Here is a 22,121-nt window from a genome sequence, read left to right on the forward strand (position 1 = left end):
GTTGGCTCAGCTCAGGCAGCTCAATTTTCTGGAGGCTTTCAGGCCTTCCCCAGTCCCTAATCAGATAAGGACTGTGCGGGGGAGGACATGGGGACGCCCTTGGCAGTGCTATGGGGATGAGCTCATGGCCCATCAGCTCCTACCTGCCTCCAAAAGCTCTGAGCACCCATCCCCAGCATTTCTGGCTGGAAGCATTTCTCCATGAGCCCCAAACCCAAAAGGCAGGTGAGCCCTATGCTGTTTGTTCCTGCTTATATACTCCATTGGAGTCTCTTTCTCCTGCATCTCCATAACCCCATTTGGATTTCTCCAGCTTGACCCCATCTGGGGTAATCCATGGGTAATGGAGAGCTCGGGTTGGAACTGAATTAATTTGCGAGCTGGGAGGTGGGGTATGGGAATATCTCAAGGTGCCCCAAAAGTTGTTCATTGGTGTGTACCCAACTGCGCGTGCCCAGCATCCTGCAACACTGGAATGATTTGGCCATCATTAAGGATGGGTCCTCACACCCCCCTCTCTTTACCTCCCCCCACCCAATTTCCCCTCCCTCCTTGCAGCCCCCATGACCTTTATGGGTGAGGACCCCATAGCAACAGCTCAGCATCCCCCTCTGCCACCTGCATCATGAGGATGGAGCCAGCTGGGCAGCGAGGGGCCGGGCAGTGAGGGGCCTCCCTTTCCCCTTGGCTGGACCTGTCACAGCTGGGCTCATCAGGGATGGGAGAATGGCTGAGCCTGGCTCAGCATCCACAGCCTGGTTTTGTGTTATGGACACCACAGCGCTGAGCTTGTTGCTAGGGTTGTTCCATGGCCATTGTCCTTCATGGGGTACCATTCAGGCTGGAGGGGATTTGGCAAATTCAGTGCAGGGGAAAGTGATTAAATTGATCCTGTCTTATTCTATTTCCCCACAGAGCAGCCTCACCGGGCTTCCATCAGACTAATGCCACCCACCCCAAAGCCCCCCCAGCAAAGGATGTCCACAGCCGAGCTGGTGACCACTGTCCAAAGTGACGTCTGTTTGTGGAGACCCCAACAAATGGGCATGTTGATGTTGCTAATTGCAAGCAATGAGGCATCCAATGCAGCCTTGGGGTGGGCACCACAGCCCAGTTCTCCCCCCATACCCACAGCCCAGATTGCACATCCATTGGGATAACAAAGGAGCAGCTGTTGATGCTTGGATGGTCATCCAGCTAATGGCCAGGCATTTGTCCCAAGGGTGCGTGGCCCCATCTGGAGCCCAAACCCATTGAAGCCCTTTGCTCTGTGCCATTAGCAGCTCCCACTGGGATGTGAGCTGCTGCCCCCCGTTCTGCTTCTGCTGCATGTCCTGACTCACCCCAGGGGGAAAAAAAATACCCTACAAGACCACTTAGGACCATGCATTTTTCAGAAGGGTATTTAGTACCATTAGAGGAAAACATTTCCCCATCTGTTGTAGCACAAAGTGGATTAACCCCTTCAGCAGCCCTGGGGGGATCAAATTCTGGAGAAGGCAGTGAAAATTGGGGTCTATTGGAAAAGAGGCTCTTCAGCTGCTCAGTGGTGCTGGAGTAAGAATAACAACAGCATTGGGGTCAACAGAGCCTCTGCCCAATAAGCAGCAGCCACTGGAAAGAATAGAAAGCCACCAGAAAACCAGAGCATGGAAGGGAAGGATGGGAAATAGTTGGGAGAAAGGGGGGATTTTCCATGGGGACACATTATGGGCTGTCTCTTGGGGGCCAGTAGGGAAAAGCTGGCCATTTCATGGGAGAAAACAGCAGCATTTAAGACTTCTGACACCAATTTCTTTTAGAGCTCAGCGGTTTTGGAACAGAACTCTTGTGACCTTGATGAAATCAAAGGTAATTCAGGATTTGGCTGCAAGGTGTCCACATCCCAGTTAAAGCCCCCGGTGTCTCTAGTGCTGTGATGCATCCAATATATCTACCCCACAAACAGGGCTGGATATGGAGCTGGTCTGCAGCAGAAAGGGAAAAAAATTACCACTGGGAGCAACTTTTTGGGGCTAATTTGGGGTCTTGATGGGCTCCTCCATCCACACAGGGTTGAGTTTGATCAGTGCCCTCAGCACCACCAGCTCCTACATGTGAAATGCATTCAGTACATTCCACCTCCTTCCCTTGGTGATCCTTATCTCTCCCCATCCTGGGAAGCACCCAGGGAACCCCCATGGTGTGGGGCACAACAAATCTTTGTGAATGAATGAGGCAGCAAGGAAAACAGAAGTGTGCAAAGGCCACATAAGGGAAGGCAGCATGTTTCCGCTTGGCTGGGCAGCGAGGGGTCCGTGCTGTACCAACAGCATCTCTTTATAGCAGTGACATTGAAGAGAGTTGGGAAAAAAAATCCATTTTCTTCACCCAAAATGGAAAAGGGAAGGAAAAAAAAAAAGACATTTGCAGCATTGAAAGATTTATGTTCCCTCTCCAAAAGGCAGCATGAGGCTCCAATGCGGCTCCGTGCAGGTGCTGAGCACCAGGAGGGTCCTCAGAGCTCTGTTCATTTGGGGACACAGGTGTGGGCAGCCCCAGGGCTGGGGACAGGAGGCAGAGCCCACCCTGGTAGGGTCATTCCCCAGACGTAGCAGGGCTGTGAGCACCTGCACAGCTCCATCCATTTGTGATCTTAATTAATCATCATCCTGGTTAATTAGGATGCCACCCCCTTGTAGCGATGTGCGTCTGAGCTGCGTCTGAGCCCAAAGCAGGGGGATCTCACAAGCAGTGCATAGCAGTGACTGAAGCTGGCTCTGGATAAACCCTAACAAAAACCCAGCCTCACAAAGGACCTTCCCAACCCCGCACATCCCTATCCTCCTTATGGGCTGCAGGACCCCACACTGGGACCTGCACCCCTTAACTGGGTGAGGAGTCCCAGCCAACAGTGCTTCAAAACCACATTTGTGCAGCCTAAGGTGGAAAGAAAGGGGTAGGGGGGTTTCCTGACCTTTTCTGTCCCCTTTTGAACATCTTTCACCCCAAAAAGGTGTAGGGTCATGGAGCTGAAGCAAGCGCAGCCCTAAACCTACTGGACCTGGCAGCCCCTTTAGGGCACTAAATAGCAGCATCGCAATTGGGATCTGCCTCCAGTACTGCCAGACTGATGGGATCTGGGCATGAGCCCCCCCACCGCTGACCCCCCCGTGTCTGTCTGCCTGCTCTCTGGGCAGCACTCCGGCGCCGGAGTTATCAGCGCGGCCACAAGCCAGATCTGCTGAGCGTGAGTGCCATCCCAGGAGCCAGCCGGCTATTTTTAATGCCACTAAAAAGCAGGCAATTTTTCACTTAAGCCTCCATCCCGGACTCCCATTTAGCTGGACTGGAAGTGAGCTCTGACAGCCCCCAGCACAGCACTGCCAGCATCCTGTGTGCACAGCTCCAAAACCTGGCTGCAAAGGGGACTGTTGTGTGCAGGGTCTCCAGCAGCAGGGCAGTCCTGTCCTTGGGGCTGGGAAAGGAGCCTGTCCTGTTCCTTTTTCCTTTTTCCTTTTCTCCTTTCCCCTTTTTCCTTAGTTCTTTCTCCCCTTCCCTCTTTCCTTTCCCCCTTTTCCTTTCTTCTTTACTCCTCACCTACTTCATCCTTTCTTCTTTATTCCTTACCCTTTATTCCTTATTCCTTATTCTTATGCTTCACTCTTATTCAACATTCCTTTTCTCTCTCCTCATTTTCTTTTTTCCTTATTCCTTATGCTTTATCTCTTATGCCCTGTTCCTCCTTTCTCATGCCTTATTCCTTATCCATTACTCCTTATCCTCATGCTTTAATCTTATTCCTTATTCCCTTTCCCTATACCTTATACTTTCTGCCTTTCTCTTTACTCCTTAACCTATTCCCCTTTTTTTCTTGTTCCTCATCTACTTATTTCCTTATCTCACTCCCTATTTTGGTTTCCATTATTCTGCACAAGGGGAATTCAGTCCATTTTGGAGGCTGGGATTATCCTGGGTGCCATTCTCCAGCACAAAGACCCTGTTTAAGCCAGGTGAGGGCATTTCCTATATAAACCTTATGGAGTGGTCACATCGAGGAGGGGGAACACAACCCCCAGGGCTGACCCATAGCAGGAAGACCCAGGGTTTGCCTTCCCCTGTACACCCACGGGATGCAGCCGCTGCTTTGCATCTCAGCATCTTCTGATATTTCAGCATCTCCTGATGTTTCAGCACTTTCTGCTCTTTCAGGATTGAGCGGTGCTTCCCGGCAGCCCCAAGCCCTGCTCTTGGTGTGGGATGGCTGCAGGGCAGCCCACAAGGAGGCACGGGCAGAGAGAGCATTAAGAGGAAAAGCAGCGAGTGCATTAACGCAGCGTCCAGACCCCATCACACCAATGGCCTGCGGGGTTCATAGGTTTTCATAACACAGATTAAATACGTTGACAAGGGTTTTGTTGGCTTTTTTCCCCCCTGTGCTGGAAAATGAAGGCTTGGAAATGGAAAAGGTGGAGATCCACCACCCCAATGCCCCACACTGCCCCATTTCCTGATGCTGTGCCCCAGGCTGGGAGCCCATTGCTTCCACTTCTCAGTGTCAAAGCACGAAGGAATAACATGGTCTGCATTTTGCTGGGGGGAGAGGATCCCTTCTCTCTCCAAATATGAAACTGTGTGTCTGGGAGCAGGAAGCTTGCGAGGTTGGTTTGTCTCAGTGATCCCCCCAAACCCACATTATTCTGCATCCACAACATCAGAGCCGACCTTCCTTCCACCTGCCACCAATTTGGGGAGCAGCAGTTTCCAATTGCCCCAAAACAAATCCCTCTTCTCTAAGGCTTCCATGAGCAGTTGGTCAATCCCATTTCCTATCTCTCAAGGATGCAGAGTGCCTTCAAACCCCATTGCTCTTTGCAGCAGCCCTCATGCCCCAGGGCCAGAGCTATGCACTTTGATAACTCCTCCTGCACTAAAATCTCAATAATAGGGTTTGGTGTGTGGGTTGGGTTTCCCAATAGACACCCACCCTTTGAATCTCGTGCCCCCTTGTGCATGTGTCACCCAGTGGGGACCAACAGCTCCAGCCAATGGGGAGAGCTGGAAAAGAAATGAAGTTGGGGATTAAGCATGAGAACCCATCCCTACCAAATGACAAACGCCATCAGATAGCAGCACTGCTCAGGTGGGCTGATGGGAGATAAGGGCCTGGTGCTGTCACGAGCGGAAAGCTCTCCAGGAGGAATATTAAACCTCACCGCAGAAGGTTTGGAGGTTTATCAGTGTCTTTTGATGGTAATAGATTTCTGTAATAACCTGACTTTATTACTGGAAACAATGCGAGAATGCAAAGTACCTTTGCAGAGTGCTGGAAGCATTTCCCAAAATTCAGGGCATGAGTAAATCCCATTGCGGCCCCATAACCCCCCCCTTCAGACCTGAGCCGGCGCTCCTGCCCTCGCCAGCCATAAATATGGCAAAGAATACGGGCTGACAAATAATTTAATTCTATTTCCTCTTGACCGAATCACTTTCAGTAAACAGGTTACATGCTTGACAGGTAATATTTGTATATATCTGGTGAGGAAAAACACAGCACCAGTGTTAAAGCTGTGCCTGCATGGCGTTCATCCTCCTCCAGCCCATAGCAGTGAGCTTAGGGGGGAAAGAGGAGCGGGGGGGGGGGGGGGGGGATGCTCTGAGGGGGTCACAAGGCAGCAGATTCTCTTCATTTTGACCCTAATCTGCTGGGGAAGGCACCATAAGGGGGGTACCCAGGTGTAAGGGAAACTATTGATCACAGCCTGGAACTTCTGATTAACCATCTGAGGCAAGAAATGAGTCAGCTGTGGGAGCACAGGTGAAGTCAATTCTGGACCTCTCCCAGATCCCATTTAAGGGCTGACCACCACTAAGGTAGCATCTCTTTTTGGAGGTTGTTTCTTTGTGAAGTTCTTTGGTGAGCCCCCATCTTGACTGAAGGCCTCGGAGTTGGTGAGTCCATGTCCTTAGATACTCTCTGTCTATCTATTTCCTACTATATTTGTATTATTTCAATTGTACACCAAGGAATGCTTCATCCCACAGCATTCTTACACCCTCTTCTTCCTCTATGGGGCTCCTCTGCCCAGAGAACCTGGGGGGATTTAGGGGAAGAGCTGAAAGCAAACCACCTTTTGGGAGCACTGAGCCATCCCTATGGGGTTATTTCCTGAATTTTTGACCAAATTCATGGGATCTCAACCTTGAACTGGTGTCTCATTTCCCTCTGCCAACCCAAAACCACAGTTATGCAGCTAAATAAAACTGAGTGCTGCTGTTCCCCACCACTGAAACCAAAGCTGGTTTCCACATGCTGATTGTATCCACCTGCTGTCTGGGGGCTTCCCACCCCATGGGAGAAAAAAGGAAGGGGGGAAAAAGGCAAAGCTGCACCTTGTTGTGCAGATCCATCTGCTTCCCAGCTTACAAACATCATTATGCAGATACCCATCTGAGTGCTGATACCTGCCCGTCCCCCGCATGTGTGGCACAGCGCTGCTGTGTCTCCTGCAGATAACGCTGCTATTAAATGTTCTCCTCTCCCCCAGATTTCTGGGCCCTGAAGTCAGATCTGGAGATGCCAAAAAAAAAAACCAACCTAACAACCACTAGAAAACATTGACAAACTTGTCTGAGTTCTGCCAAGTGGCTCATCAAAGAAAATAAAAGCAGAGGAAATGGGAATGCTTTGGGTTTTGCATCACAGACAGATGATCTGCCTTGCAAACACTTTTTCGCTTTGAAGGAACCTTTGGGGATGCTGGAAATACCCTGGAATCCATGCATCCCCCCTCCAAAAGGTTTCCTTTCAGCCCCCCAAAACTAATCATTTAATTAAATCCAAACCCAAATGCTTTGATTAGAGCCCAAGACAGATGCATCTCTTTTTTTATTTTCAAGCACACTCACTAAGATAAAAACCCAAAGGGGGTGGGGGTTCCCTGCAGGGTTCTAGGGCAAGCAGAGATGGAGGAACAGCAGGGACCCATGTGGTACCCAACTGGAGAGCTCCTCCTGGATGGGGATGGAGGTAGGATGTGGGATCCTGCATCAATCTTCTCCCAGGGCATCTCCCTGGCTCACATATTCAGCTCTTCCCACTCAGTGCAATCCTCTTTTACTACTTTTTATATTGCACTAAATTTTGATTATTAATTTTTTCACACCAGGGATGCCTGAAAGTAGCGGCCAGGGGACAAACACGTGTTTCACAACTTCTTCTGACCTTGGCTCCTTTTTTTTTTTCCTATAGAGATGATATTTTTTTTCTTGGCTCATTCCAAGCCTGAGTTCCCAAGACACTCAGCCCCAGATGCTCCCTGACATCTGCTAAAATCCCTCACAGTGCTGCAGGAGCCAAAAGGGGCTGGGAGCATCCGGAGCCGTGCATGGGGCCATTTTGGGACTGCAATAGGGCCAGGATAGGATTCATCTCCCTGCGCTGTTGTCCCTGTGGATGGGGCAATGCTCAGAGCAGGGCATCCTCCGGTTCAGTTTTCCATCCAGTGTAGGAAATGCATTTTAGGGTCTGACCAAAATACCCTCCATGTGCCATAGCAGCATGGTATGTGCATTGCTGTGATGCTGAAGGAACCACTCCAATTGTGCTCCTGGATGGCAAGATGGAACCCAAACTGCCCACAATTACAGGGCAATGTGCCTTCCCCCCTTCCTTTCCCATGCTGCTAATTTCAATTGCGGAAAAAAAACCTCCATCTGGGTAAAATATAAAGCCAGATTTTTTTACTTTTTTTTTTTTGCTCTTTTTCTTTTTGCTTTTTGCATATTGAGAGTGTAGTGGATGTAAACCGCGTTATCTGGATGGCTTGCTGGCTTAGCACAGCCTCCGTTTTACCATACTAATGACTTTTTACACTCCAGGTAAAATCAGAACAAGACAAGAAGGTTTTAGAAAGCTCGTTCTGACAAATTCCTCACTGTAATTACTGGAGCAGAAAGAACTCATCAGCAGTACATGCCGTTGCTCCGGGCGCTAAAAGTCTCGAGTGGTGAATGGCCCAGATACGGCAGCCAGGCAGGTTCCCACGTAGACGGACGGCAGCATCCCGTGCTGCACGAGAAGTGATTTCATAGCCGAGTGCCTGCATCGTCCTTGTCCTCCCAGGGCAAAGCTGGTGCTGGCGTTGATGCTGGGCTCTGAGGTTGGCAGGTCCTCCAGTGGAGTGGGAGATGGCTTCGCACCGCTGCGGAGGGGATGGAGTGTGTGATGCGGGATGCTGTCAGCTTCCAGCTGCAGGTGGGAAACAGCTTTGTGTGCAGCAGCGTTCACAGCTCAAGAGTTGCTCAAGGACTGTGGAAGGTATAAAACCCAGATTAAAGCCATTTGGATGCCATAGAACGTGCCACTGCTGCTCAGAAAACAGCAGGATGGAGCATGGGGACTGGCAATAGGACAGAAAGCAGGGATGGGGCAGTGCAGTGTGATCCAATGCCAGATCACTTCCAAAACCTGGTCCAGAGAAAATGCACTGGGTCTGAACCCTCTCACAGCTGTCACAAGGAGCCACTGGATGAGGAAGGAGCTAGGAGGTGTGTCTGAGTCATCTGGGGGCTGTAAACTTGCAGCAAAGGCACTGCCCCACAGCAGGCAGGGAACCATGGGCTTTGTTGGCACCTTCCAGTCCCCATCCAAACAAGGACACTCCCACAGAGGGAAATGACCCCCAGGTATGGAGGGGGTCACAAAGCCCAGAGCTGAGCTGTGCAGTCTGTCAAACTCCTGCTACACCCCCAGGGATGGCCAAGGTAAGTCAGTGGTTTGCAAGAGGGATTTGCCCCCTGAGTATCCCCATCCTCACCCCTGTCTCACAGTGGGCAAGGATGAAGGAAAGGAAAAGCAGAGAGGGAGGACATCACACTGCCACACCTTGTCACTGTCACCAGCCCAGGATGGGGATCCCGGTGTGCTCTATTTCTGCCCACCCAGCAAAGTGATGGGTGATGAATCCTCAACCTTCACTCTTTCCCATGAGTTTTGGGGCAGCTTCTCTCCTTGCTTTCCCAATCCTCCACCCTAATGTGTCCTGGATAGGCTTCAGGGAAGGGACCAAGGTCCATGCTTGGGACTGTCACAGCTCTGAGCCTTTTCTTTCCTTTTGGGGCTCCTTTTCCTTTCCCCATGCTGACTGTACCAAGAGTTTTGTACCAAGCCCAGTGGTGCCATGCCCACGCTGCGCAGCATAGGGCTGGCACATGCAGAGGATGGGTATCCATGCTCTTAATCTTTCTCTATCTCCTAATTAAATATTGATGGTAGTTAAATATTCATAGAACATTTTGGCTCAGAGTTTTTATCTGTCTTCAGGAATACGTGAGGTCTTTGAAGTGTTATTTTTCTGGTCACCCGGGGTCCCAGAAGCCTCCAGACTTGTCAACACTCTTTTGAGGATTTTTTTTCCCTTTTTCCACATGTGATGGGTAAAGAGTTTCATTTTTGATCCCCTGCTTCCTTTTACACCATATTCTCTTTCATATTCTTTTTCCCAGTGTGGAGCAGCTCATGCCCCCTCCCCCATACCCAGCATTTCCCATTGATGTTGAGCAAAGCCATATGTCCCCAGCTGAATCTCAGTATTCCATGTTGATAGCAACGCCGTGGGACACAGGGATGGGGCTGATGTCCTTACACCTCCTCTGTCCCCCCCAAGATACCCCCTAATGAATCCATTAGGGCTGATGAGCTCCACTTTACCCCCAAGGATAGGGCCACAAAGCCACAGGGCTGGATGAGACCTACTCTGAGCATCCCATCTCCCCCAGCCCCCTACAGCCCTCGGGGGTCCCCTCCGGGTGGGTGTCACCCTTGAACCCCAGCAGCACCCACAGAAGGTGATGAGTGGAGGGTAGCACCGTTCCTTGAGCAGCACTGACATCTTGTGCCAAAGGGAGGAAAAACAGCAGCTGAGGCTCAGGGAGAAGATTTCCAACCCGGCAGGACATTCTTTGGCCAGAATGGGCAGAAGCAAACTGTAAAGAGATGGCAAATAACAAGGAAAAAGTGCTGCTTCTCTCGGTAATGCTGCATCCAATGCTGCACAACAACCCTTGGCTTTCACTTTCCCCTGCGCAGCCACGTGTCCAGCTGAAGGAGCAGAGGACAGGAAGGTTTTTCCCACGGCCTTCCCAGAAAACACTTTGCAGAAGCAATTAAGGGAAATTTCCCATAGTGATGATCTGCAGAAGGGCTGCACGGGGAGCAACCAGCTGAGTTCCCCATCAGAACCATTCCTTGTTCCCCACTGATGTCATTCTTTGTTCCTTATTGGTGCTGTTCTCTGTTCCTTGTTGGTGCCATTCCTTGATCCCTATCATTTCCATTCCCTGCTCTCCATCACCTTCACTCCCTGCTCCCCTTTGATGCTGTTCTCTCTTCCCCATCACAACCAACCTTGGCTCCCGTGCCTGGAGAAAATCCAGCCCAAGGAAAAAGCATTGAGATGTTTGGGTGACACCACCCAGAAGCCATGTCAGGTACCATGTACCTCATGCTGGAGGTACACAGAGAGTCCACCAAGGCCCCAGGGTTAATTTTTGAGCCAATTTTAATCCCAGTTTCCCACCACAGAGGATTTAATGGGTGTCTTACTTTATCTTTTTTTTGTTGTTGTTGTTTTTTCCCCAGCAATTAATGCTGCCTTTTGCCTCTTGGGCTGCAGGGAAATAATGTGTTTGCAACCTGCAGGCTTAGAAGTCAGGAGTGTAGATAAGGAGGCAGGGAGCGCCTTTGGGTTTGGTTTTGAAAGGCCAAAGTTAGGGAGGGGGAAGATGACACTCAGCTCAAACAACCCAGCCCCGATTGTTATCTTCAGCAGAGGAGTCTGGTGTGAAATCAGCTTTCAGCCCAAAGGATACTGAAATGAGTCACCAACACACACTGGGGTTGTCTGGGGCAAGCAAGGTCTTCAGCCAGGGAGAGCTTGGATAGGAGAACCACCAAGGATAATGCATCCCAAAGGGAAGGTAATAAAGATCCTTCCCCAAGTGGTCTGGAGAGAAGCCATCATCATAGGACAAAAGCTTTTTGCCTTTGCTTTAGGGGCATTAGGAACAGCTCTGCTATGGGGTTATGAACCTGCAAACCACTGTGGTCCCCAGGGCTGCTGTTTTGGGTGGAAAACTTTTCTTTTTGGGAATGCTGTCCCCACTGTGGGATTGAAGGGCACCCACTGCCCAGCACTGGGAAGGGGGAATGCCCCGGCCTGGCCAGCAGCCATGCATCCCAAAATCAACAGGTGGCCCCAATTACAGAGGAGATTTACAGCACAGCAACCTGATTTCATTGGTTTTACTGAGTTTTTGCTTTCTGCATCCCCGCTGGTCACTCATGATTGATGTCTGTGAATTTAGGACTTGGCTGTGACTTGGTGCATTCTCCCCTGGACAAGGACAACACCATCTGTTCCATACTATTTCTATATGGTTTCACCTCCCAACAGCAATTAGGAGCAGAAGATGAGCCCATCCCCACAGCCTCTGGGCAAGCAATGCCTTGGGGGGCTGCAAGCCCATTCCCACCCCTTTCACCGCCCAGGTTTTAAGATGAGGCTCAGATCCTTATGGGGTTTTCCAGCCTCAAACAGAAACCACCACTTTTTGAGGAAGGCAAAGGCATGTCTGCAGGTTTGCAGCTGCTCTCCCTGCACGAGTGTGGGTTGTGGCCACAGTGACTCAGAGCCACCTCTTTCCTGGGACAGGCGAGGGTGGACAGGTCTCACACCAGGTTCAATAGAAACCATCTCCTCCAGCAGCTGGGGAACTCCCAGGTGGCCACAGGGACAGCAGGGACCGTGTCAGCCCATAGGAAGGAAACAGCACAAGCGGGGTGTGCATTAAGTGCTTATCTCACCATCGGTCCCAGCAAGGTAATGGAAACACTGCTCTGTTCCAACCGAGATAGAGAGTTTAAAAGGAGAAGAATAAATCAAACAAATCCTTATGGCTTTATGGAAAGCAGACTCGGCCTGTCAGAGTGGCTTTGATTACAGACGTTATTTTGGATGGACCAGCTGCTGCAGCCATCCTGTCCCGCAGGCACTGCACTTAGATCTGCGTCCCCTGGGGTTATCGATCAAATGGAACGAGGAGTGCTGCAGCATCCATAAAGCTTGGGTGAACACATTGGAAAGAGCCGTGTTGTTGAATTCTGCTCAGTGCAGGGCTGAGGCATTGCCCCAATCCAGCACCAGGCTCAGGGCAGAAGGAGGCTGCAGGGATGGGAGCTGCATCCTCAGACCTTCCTGACCCAAAGCATCCAATGCTTGAGATTCTTGACAATGGGCCTTTCCCAGTCCAGTGAAACTTCTTCATTTTCCTTGTGTTTCACTTTCTTTTCCTTAATGCAGGGAAAATACCATCACTCGGGTTAAATATTTCCTGTATGGAAACAACTTGTGCTGGAGAGGGTCCAGCAAAGCCTGTCTGAGATTTCCCCTTGGCTACATGCAGGGCAATTTGTGCTACTAAAAGCAGATGCTGGGGCAGCACTGTGCCATGCTGTCACCAGGGTGGGAATGGGGCTAAATATGGTTTCAGCCTGTCCTGCTCAGGGCCAAGAGAGCTCAGGGTGTGGGGATGAGATGGAGAAAGAGATCCAGGAAGGGAAAATAAAGACAGGAGCCTACAGCATCCCAGCACCATCTGCATAGGAACTCTGCACCTTGGGCTGGGTCAAGATGGAAATGGAGAAATTAAACAGTGTTGGGCTGATGGTGGGATGGAGCATAAAAGCACAGAACATCCCTTTCCTTGCACCCTGGGACATCCTGCAGCTCCCTCACTGCACCCCACACGCATACACTCCATCACAGCAGTCTGGGAGATTTCTGCAGCCAAAAGCTTGAGATTGTTTTCTGGGAAATAGTTTTGGAGAAGAGAAACAAGAAGGATACAGGAGTACTGGTGGTCCCACCACGGAGGTGGCCAAAGCTCCCTGTGGGGATGACCACAGCCCTGACCAGTATCCACAGACCTGAGACCCGTGCCAGCGGGACTCATATCTTTGCACATCTTCCAGCAGCCAGAGCTGTCTGGGCTGGGGGGGAGGGGGATTTGGGACAGCTGTGGGCAGGCAAAGACAACTGGGGAAGCCCAGTCCAGTCTCTGCTACTTCCCAGCCCATCATGGCCAAGAACATGAGCTGCTTCTCTGGTCTTGGGGACAAGAAGAGGAAACACCTGCCCAGCCTCACCCAGCCCCAAAGGGCTCCGAAGTCCCCTTAACCAGCACAGGGCCATGCATGTACCTTCTGTAGCTGATCAAAGGCTGTTTATAGCTTTCTGGGACACAAACCATTACTGTGCTCCCATGGACTGGCAGCTGCTGCCAACTGTGATGTTTGTTGGGAACGTGTCTGGCTGTGTGGCACTCTGTGCAGCTCAGGACACTGTCCTGTCCCATCCAGCTGTTCTGGGAGAGGAAGGATATCACCCACCCTCTGTTCTCTGGGACATGTCCAGCAAGCAGGTCCTCCCCCCGACCACGCAACTGCTGACCTCATGAGAGCCAGCACTGCTGCTGCTCCATAAAAGCAGCCCAGCGGTCCCATCCCAAGCAGAAGGGAGAGTGGAGCAGCCAACAGCCCTCCATCAGCTCGACATGGCCAAGGCAGCTGGGGCCTTCTGCGTCCTCCTCATCCTCACTGCGCTGTGCTGCCAGAGCCTGGCCCAGAGTGAGTGCAGACACCTGCGGGAGCAGGAATGGGAACACCAGGGAGAAGGGAGGGGTGCATGGGGTTTGCTTCATGCATGGAGGCCGGGATGGGAATTGGGGGCCTCCAGGCTGAGCTGAGCTCTCATTCTCCCCTCAGGAGCCCCAGCTGTGCCTGACAAGTGCTGCTTCAACTTCCATACCAAAAGGATCAAAATGGACAACATTGCTGCCTGCTATGCCACCAGCCCCCAGTGCCCACACCGAGCTGTGATGTGAGTATCCCTGCCCCCTTGGTAGGATCAGCATGGCAGTGAGTGGGTGCTGCTGGAGGACTCACTACCCTCAGATCTCCTGGGTTAGGGGACTTAAATCCCTTTCTTCTCTCTGCGCAGCTTCAGGGTGAAGAATGGCAAGGAGATCTGCACTCCAGCGGACAGGATGTGGGTGAAGAGGTACCAGCAGAGGTTCCAAGTCAGCTCCTATTCCATCCCCAGCTAGAAGAACCACGGGAAATCACAGAAATGGAGACACCAGGAGCAATGCGAGTCCTCCCCATCTCAGCCCTGTGCTGTGAGGATAAGCAGCACTCACCTCCATTATTTCTTTCCATTTAACCCACTGTTAGACCCTGAGTCTCTCAGCATCACCGTGCACAGACAGTTCCATATCTCCTGCATCTCTCGCTCTTCTTCACCCTGAGACCACAGCTGGACTGGGTCTTAGGCAGGGGACAACTGCTTTGCATGTCAGTGTCACTGTGCTCCTCGGGCTTTTTGCAGTGCAGGGGTTAATAGGGAGTAGCATCACTAATGTTTCTTGTACAGCACTGTGAACAGAATTAAACTCAACATTGTGCATGCAAACATCTGGCTGTGCAAGTGTCTGGGGAGCAGAAGAGTTCCTGATCTTGGCTTGCTTTGGGTGAGAAACATCAGCTGTGAGAGCTGAACTAAGTAACAGGCTGGGAAGAGATTGTGTTGTGGTCATTATTCTCATTTCCTTTTTGGGAAGGATCTGGGGGTACATAGGGTTAAGCAGAGTCCACATGGGACCTGGGAAAGCCACCTGCAAGAGGGGCAAGAGGTGGGCACAGCTCTGGGTGCCAAACCTGAAAAGAGGGTTCTTCCCCTGCTCCTCATCAGCCACCCCCAGACAAAATTCAACTTGAGCTGCATGGTTAAGCCCTGGTAACATCTCACATGCCAGGGCTGCCATGAGGAGATGCAATGGCCATGGCCACCACCTCAGAAAGCACCATGGGCACAGCCAAAACCATGGGCACTTGGCACTCAACCACAGAGTCTGGGGTGGGCTGGCATGAGCCTGGATGCAGTCGATGCCAACCCAGTCACTTCAATAAAGAACTGCAAGAGCAGCATCACAGTCAGGATGAGTTTTGAACATAAACTCACCCAGGTCTTCAGTGAGCATGACTATCATCCTGTGTGGTTTGTCGGTGGCAGCAGCTGAACCCAAAATAGACTGCAGGCTGCTACGCATCACAGCAGCACAGGGCTGCGCTCACCAGACTTTCCAGCACCACAGGTTGGGTGTGAAAAGGGGCTGGAACAGCACCGACCAGGGAGAGGAATTTCCATTCCCCAAATGCCCTTTAGTAATAGTGACAAGTGGTTCTTCCCCCGGGGAGAGTCCAGAGCTGTCATGGAAATCCTAGCCAGGGTCTATATAATGCCGAGGTACAGGCAGGTAGCACTCAGCAGCACCAAACCAGCAAGAGCTACTGGTTCCTGGAGCTGACAGCCACCCAGATTGGACATGAAGGTCTTCTCCTTGACCATGGTCATTCTGCTGCTGGCTGCTGCCTGGACTGAGAGCTGGGGCAAGTCCTGTAAGTACCAACACGGAGTCTTAACCCATGTCCTGCCACAGGTTCGGGGTTGGAGATGGAGGGATAGCATCAGCCCCTGCTTCTGCTGTGGGCTTTGGGTGCCAAGGGGTCAACGTAGGCTTGGTAGGTGTTTGTTAATGACAGCTCGTTCCTGGGGATTTCTGGTCGGAGACGGTTATGGGGGTAAACCTGCAGAGCTGGAGACGTGGCAGGGATCCTCATAGTGGGGGAAGCTGCAGGGGTCAGGCATGGGACGGCACCAACCCCTTCCTGCTCTCAGTCCGCAGCTCCTACAGCTCCTGCTGCTACAAGAACATGTTCATCCAGAGGGAAATCAACACCTCGCTCATCCGCAGCTACCGGGAAACACCTCCAAACTGCTCCCGCAGAGCCATTATGTGAGTCCCTGAGTCCCCAGCCTTCATCCCCAGCCTCCCTCCACTACCCTTCCTCCCCAGTTTTCCTTCCCACCACACTTCTCACCCTCAGCCACCCTCCCTGTGCTTTCACTTCCCATCAGGGATGTCCACAATAAGCCCCAATGAGGGTACAATGTGCTGAGTTCTATGTGTATGTTCCTCCTCCCCTCACTGCTTTATTCCAAATCTTCCAGCAGCCCTTCATTTCAGCAATAAAAATGGGAAGGAAACCAAAGTTTAGGGGGGATCTGAGACTGCTAGAAGTTTAAAGTTTTGGGGATGCTGGGGATGATGCTACAGGGTAGGGAAGAACACCCCAGCTAACCCAGCCCCTCTACCCACAGTGTGGAGCTGAAGAAGGGGAGGAAGTTCTGCGTGGACCCTGCAGAGGGCTGGTTCCAGCAGTACCTGCAGGGAAAGAAGCTGAGCAACGCCTCGACGTGAGCTGCCACCAGCACCAGCTCTATTTCTCTGTACCCTGCAGTGCCCTTTTGGTACCTGTGATGTCTTGTTAACTTATGGAACCAGCTCTGCCTTGTCCCCATCTGCCCCACTTCACACTACTGTACATCTCTACTGGGATTGAATAAAGCTACTTGCTCTGAACTACACCTGTGTGGCTGTAGTGAGATATGAATCCTGCACTGGGAAAGAGAGGTTGTGGTGGGGTTTGTCTCACTGTGGGGACCTGGGAACAGCCCAGAAGGCATTAGGAAACGTAAAACCAGAATGGTGAAGGTTAAGATGAAGGCTGGTCCTGTATGCCCACCCAATTGAGTAGACCCTGCCTGGGTGTGGGGTTAAGGGTGCTCTGCACAGCTGTTCACTCCATAGTCTGCTGGTTTTGGCTGATGCTGGGTGGTAATGGAGAAATGTTGGATTTGAGGGAATTCAGTGCAGGTTCGGTGCAGAGCAGACGGGTGGTGTCACGAGGCTTCAGGAGCTGGCCAGTCCCCACTGGGCACTAAAACAGAATCTGAAAGCAGTGTCCCAGTGGCCAGCACTTCCCCTTTCACAGCTTTATTTCTCCATTTCAGCAAAACTGCAGGAATTCTGAAGTAATTTCCTAGTTATTATGTACTCATCTTTATTCCTTGAAACCCTTCCCCCCTCCCAGTGGCTGGGGGATAAAAGGGGCAGCACAGCAAGGGCTGAGCATTGCACAGAGCAGAGCCCTGCAGCCACCCAGCTCCAGCCCTGCTCACTGTGCCAACATCCTGCAGCACCATGAAGGGCTCTGCAGCCGTCCTGTCCGCTCTGCTCCTCCTGGCCCTCTGCTCCTCGGCCGTGGCCCAACTGAAGGAGACAGGTATGACCATGTCCCTCTGCCTGGGTGCTCATCCCATGGACGGGACCATCATGGTGGGCTGTGGGGGGCTGCCACCAGTGCTGGGGCACAGCCTTGGAGATGGGGTCTCTTAGGGGTGTCCTTGATGGGAGATGCTTGTAAAGTCCCAGGCAGAGCATCTGTGGAGTCTCACCAGGGCTCTGTTCCTCTCTCCTTGCAGACAGCTTCCCCATAACCTGCTGCTTCTCCTACACTCCACGTCCCATCCCACACAACCTCATCGCCTCCGTCTATATCACCAGCAGCAAATGCCGCCTGCCAGGGGTGATGTGAGTATCCAACTGCAGCTGGGGTGGTTGCAGTGTAACAGCAGGACAGTATCCCACAGCTCTGAGGGTGGTTGGGAGGGGACGGGAGTGTGTCTGGGGACATGTGGGTGCTGTCTGCAGTGTGAACCTAATGCTGTTTTTCTCCCTGCAGCCTGGTCACCAAGAAGGGGAGGGAGATCTGTGCAAACCCTGAGGAGCCCTGGGTGCAGAAACGCCTGGAACTCTTCCAGAACGAAGAAAACTTTTATGAGAACACAGAAGCATAAAATGGATGGATTGGAAGGGACCTCACAGCACAACCAGCTCCAGCCCCTCCCCAAGGCTCTTCCTCCCCCCAACTCAGGCTGCCCAAGGCCCATCCTGTCTGGTCATGGGCACCTCCAGGGCTGGTGCATCTCTCTGCACAACAGTGCCAGGACCACCCCATCCTTCTCTTCTACTGCCCCACCAATGCTAAGGTATTGAAAATAGAGATGATTCAGAACACACCAAAATGTTTGTTGAGGAGTGAGGAGCTGTGATGCCTAAATAAATAAAATTCTTGCATTTGAAAACGGTGAGGGCAGGGGCTGTCCCACTGCGCACTGTGCTGTGCAGCCTCACATTGAGCACTGGGTTCAGGATTGAGCACCTCAGAGTGAAAAGGGCATAAAACCATGAGGGAGCATCCAAAGGAGGGTCCGAACATGGGGAGGGCTCTGGGGGGGAAGGAGTGTGAGGAGTGGCCGAGGTCCCTTGGATTGCTCATCCCAGAGCGGAGGAGGTGGACGCACAGAGCAGCTCCACGCGGCCTAATGCTGGTGCTGCTGTGCGGAGCCAGCTGGGCTGGATGGAGCTCGGGGCCCTTCTGACTCGAAATGACCGAACATCAGCCAGAGCAGCACACAGTGCTGTAGATGTGGCCTCACCCTGCAGCCCAGCTCCTTTTCATGTACCCACGGTGCTGTTGTTGTTCTGGGCCAGCAGGGCACACTGCTGGATCACAGTCAGCCCACAGCTGCCTGCACAGCCCATGGGACACCACTCAGCCTCTCCACCCTCCCAGTGACCAGGAAAGAGTTTGCTGATGTGCTGGAGCACTGCAGGTGCAGCATCAACACTGTCGTGACTCTCCTGCCTGCACTGCCCTGCTGAGCTGCTTATCCTACAAGAGGGTCAGCAATGAGGGTCAGCAAATTGCTGTCAGGGATGAAGGAAATCAAATCATGTCACCCCATTCCCTGAACCAAGAAGTGCATGAAAGCACAGCTGCTTTTGAGCTTGTGGAGAGCAGTGAGGATGGAGCAGCCTTTGTCCACCCCACTCCCATCGGGGCTGCAGCCATAGAGCTCCTCATCCCAGCCTGGATCTCACTGCAGGGTCAGTGCAGAGCAGCAGGGTTGATGTCCCATGTGCCCCACTGAGCAGTAAGACGCAATCTGAAAGCAGTGGCCCTGTGGCTGGTGCTTCCCCTTTTTGCAGCTTTATTTCTTCAGGGGTTCTGAAATAATTTCCTAGTTATTACGCATTCATATTTTTCCCTTGACGCCCTGTACATGTCCAGCAGCCAGGGGATAAGAGTGGCACCTTACCAGGGGCTGAGCTTCGTGCAGAGCAGAGCTCTTAAGCCAGCTGGCTCCAGCCCTGCTCCCCATGCCCATGTGCCACAGCACCGTGAAGGGCTCTGCAGCTGCCCTGGCTGATCTTCTCCTTGTGGCACTCTGCTCCTCGGCTGTGGACTCCTCTCCTTTAAGCAATAGTAGCTTTTCTCCTTGCAGGTCACCAAGAACAGGAAGATATGTGCAGACCCAGAGCAGTTCTGGGTGCAGGCACTCCTGGAGCTCTTCCAGAACAGAAAAGCTGCTCTCCCACCAGAGAAAAGGAAGAGAAAACAGAGATGAAGCAGAACACATCAGAATACCTGCTGAGGAGTTGGGAGCTCTGATGCCTAAACAAATCCCTTGCACTTGGAAATTAGGGTTTATGTGGTTTATTTGTGACACCGCCTTCAGGCCACATCCTTCCATGACCTGTGAGTTGGTGTGTCTCCAACTCCCTGTAGGAGCTGACCGCCACCCAGCACAGCCCTGTGGGGAGATGTGGGCACCCCAAACCCAGCCCTCAGGGCCCCCTGTGCCCTCACATCCCCACCCCAGGGAAGGTGAGCACAGAGCATTCCCGCAGCAGATGAACCTCTGCCACGTGCTGGTGTCACCCCGCTGCCATGCTTGAGGTGACGATGCCCTTGTCCCCATGGCAGGATGCGGTCTGTGCCACCGGACAGACGATGACCCCGAAATCTACGGCGAGATGTGCCGTCAGGACAGGATCTGTGTCCATGAGAACTGCCTGGTGAGCCCCAACCCCATCCCCTGACCCCCAGCCCTGTGCCAGCTGCTGCCCCCCATGTGCAGCAACAGGTCCCCGCTTGCCTCCCGCAGTACCACGCCACTGGGATGTACCAGCACGGCGCAGACGATGAAGGATTCTTTGGATTCCTTCTCCCTGACATCGAGCAGCAGATGCAGCACGTGGCAGAGAAGGTGAACAGGATGACGTGTCCCCACCGCGGTCCCCATGCTGTGTGGCTGGGAAGCTCCAGCAGAGCCCTCATTGCCCAAAAAGCCCCATTGCTGCACTAATCAGAAGGGACGTGGCCCAGCAGAACATCACGGTGCTCTGCTGGGCCATGGTCAGCTGTGGGTGCACGGCACTGACGCCCAGCACTGCACTGCTGTCCCCAGATCTGCTGCATCTGCCGCAAGAAGGGCGCCTCTGTCCGCTGCCACAACCGGAGATGCTCCCGCACCTTCCACTTCCCCTGCGGAACAGAACGCAGATGTGTCTCCCAGTTTTTCGGCGAGTACAGGTGAGCGTGGGCAGGGCTGTGTCCCGCAGGGTGCAGGAGGGACGGGGCAGGAGGCTGAGCTGCCACCTCCGTCCCTCCTGCAGGTCCTTCTGCTGGCAGCATCGCCCAACGCAGCAGGTGCAGCCGCTGCGACAGCAGCACCCGCAGTGTGTCATCTGCATGGAGGAGGTGTACACACGGCCCAGCTACAACACCCTGGTCTGTCCCTCCTGCCGCAGCGCCATGTTCCACCGGCACTGCATCCAGGTAGGCGGCATCGCCCCCACACCACAACGGCACCATCCCCTGCACCACCCAACCCTGCAACCCTGGCATGGTCCCCAGCCCTGGGGCAACGTGCGGGGCCCCCCAGCTGATGTTGCTCCTTCCCCAGCGCCAAGCTCTGAGTGCGGCCTTGCACCATTTCCGCTGCCCGCTCTGCCAGGAGACGCAGACCTTCAAGGACGAGATGTTGCGTCTTGGCATCAAAATCCCAGACAGGTCAGCACCCACCGCCCCGCCACCGCCCGGCCCCCTCCCACCTCCCCTCGCACGGCCACACTCAGCTGTCCCCGGCTCCCTCCCACAGGGATGCAGCCTGGGAGCTAGCAGAAGCCTTCCAGGAGCTCTACGAGAGGCACAGCACCTGTGATACCAGCGTGTGCCTGTGCCCAGCGGGACGGCAGCACTCTGAGAACATGGGGTGAGTGTGCTCTGACCCCAAAGCCACAGCAACCTGGCGCCTTCATCCCGTCCTTGCAGCTGGGATGGAGCCTGGCCAGCATGCTGAGCCCAGCACGGCACAAGCTGTGCACTGGTAGATCAGTACCAGCCACCAGTGTGGGAGTGGCATGGACCCCCCCATGGTCAGCACCCGACAGCCCCAGAACCCCCCTTGACAGTGTATCTCGGGCTTCTGTCACTTTTCAGGCCCTGGAGGATGCTGCTCTGCAGCTCCTGCGGCTCCTGCGGGACCCACCAGCAGTGCTCTGCCATCGCTGAGGACGCTGAATCGTGGGAGTGCAGCGGCTGCAGTGGTGTGAGCACCGGTAAGAAACGCAGCACGGGGATGTGGTCCCCATAGACACGTGGCCATATGTCCTTGGGACATGTCCTCCCCATTGGAGCCACGATGGGCACAGAGATGTGCTCCTACACTCATCTCCATGTACCTTACAGCCCCTTCAGCGTCAGGCCTGGCGCAGTGATCCCTGCAGGCACCACAGCTCCTGGCACTTCGGCTCCGGCACGAGAGGCTGCAACACTCCAGGGACACCCCGATGCTCAGCTGCCTGCACAGCCCACGAGAAGCACCTCGGCCGCTCCACCTTCCCAGCCTCTGCACAACAGCCCCGATGGTTGGAACACCGGAGAGTTTGCTGATGTGCCGGAGCAGTGCAGGGTGCAGCACCAACACTGCCGTGACTCTCCTGCCTGCACTGCCCTACTGAGCTGCTGCGTCTTCTACAAGAGTCAGTGGTGGGAACCCTGACAAGATTCCAGCATCGTGGAAGATGACACAGGCTACAGCAGGGAGCTGAGACAACGGGTTTGATAGTCCCAGTAATTGATTTCGGCATTGACACTCCTGACTGGACATACTGAATCGGATTGTGACTGCTGCCCAGAGAGGCTCTGGATGCCCCGTTCCTGGAGGCGATCAAGACCAGCTTGGATGGAGCCCTGGGCAACCTGGACTGGACTCAATCTGGAGGATGGTGGCCCTGCCTGTTGCAGGGTGGTTGGAACTTGAAGACCATTG

At 53.2% G+C, this 22,121-nt stretch overlaps 4 protein-coding genes across 4 annotated transcripts; all 4 read left to right on the forward strand.

Annotated features, from left to right (window-relative positions):
- The first annotated feature begins 13,513 nt into the window (after positions 1 to 13,513).
- LOC107322729 (C-C motif chemokine 13-like) lies at positions 13,514 to 14,510 on the forward strand. Its single transcript, XM_015881057.2, has 3 exons — positions 13,514 to 13,666; positions 13,805 to 13,919; positions 14,040 to 14,510. The coding sequence occupies exons 1-3, from the start codon at positions 13,594 to 13,596 to the stop codon at positions 14,143 to 14,145; spliced, it is 294 nt and encodes a 97-aa protein (XP_015736543.1). The 5' UTR covers positions 13,514 to 13,593; the 3' UTR covers positions 14,146 to 14,510.
- A 101-nt stretch (positions 14,511 to 14,611) lies between these two features.
- LOC107322730 (C-C motif chemokine 3-like) lies at positions 14,612 to 16,524 on the forward strand. Its single transcript, XM_015881058.2, has 3 exons — positions 14,612 to 15,496; positions 15,777 to 15,894; positions 16,260 to 16,524. The coding sequence occupies exons 1-3, from the start codon at positions 15,424 to 15,426 to the stop codon at positions 16,357 to 16,359; spliced, it is 291 nt and encodes a 96-aa protein (XP_015736544.1). The 5' UTR covers positions 14,612 to 15,423; the 3' UTR covers positions 16,360 to 16,524.
- Positions 16,525 to 17,062: 538 nt separating this feature from the next.
- On the forward strand, positions 17,063 to 18,089 carry LOC107322728 (C-C motif chemokine 3-like 1). Its single transcript, XM_015881056.2, has 3 exons — positions 17,063 to 17,224; positions 17,424 to 17,532; positions 17,684 to 18,089. Exons 1-3 carry the CDS (start codon positions 17,143 to 17,145, stop codon positions 17,796 to 17,798), a joined length of 306 nt encoding a protein of 101 aa, XP_015736542.1. The 5' UTR covers positions 17,063 to 17,142; the 3' UTR covers positions 17,799 to 18,089.
- Positions 18,090 to 19,764: 1,675 nt separating this feature from the next.
- LOC107322420 (PHD finger protein 7-like) lies at positions 19,765 to 22,108 on the forward strand. The gene is made up of 8 exons (XM_015880442.2): positions 19,765 to 19,863; positions 19,953 to 20,082; positions 20,236 to 20,380; positions 20,464 to 20,626; positions 20,754 to 20,860; positions 20,949 to 21,062; positions 21,290 to 21,408; positions 21,539 to 22,108. The coding sequence occupies exons 1-8, from the start codon at positions 19,765 to 19,767 to the stop codon at positions 21,565 to 21,567; spliced, it is 906 nt and encodes a 301-aa protein (XP_015735928.2). The 3' UTR covers positions 21,568 to 22,108.
- The last annotated feature ends 13 nt before the right edge of the window (positions 22,109 to 22,121 follow it).

Source organism: Coturnix japonica, chromosome 19 (assembly GCF_001577835.2).
Source record: "Coturnix japonica isolate 7356 chromosome 19, Coturnix japonica 2.1, whole genome shotgun sequence".
Classification (NCBI taxonomy): Eukaryota; Metazoa; Chordata; class Aves; order Galliformes; family Phasianidae; genus Coturnix; species Coturnix japonica.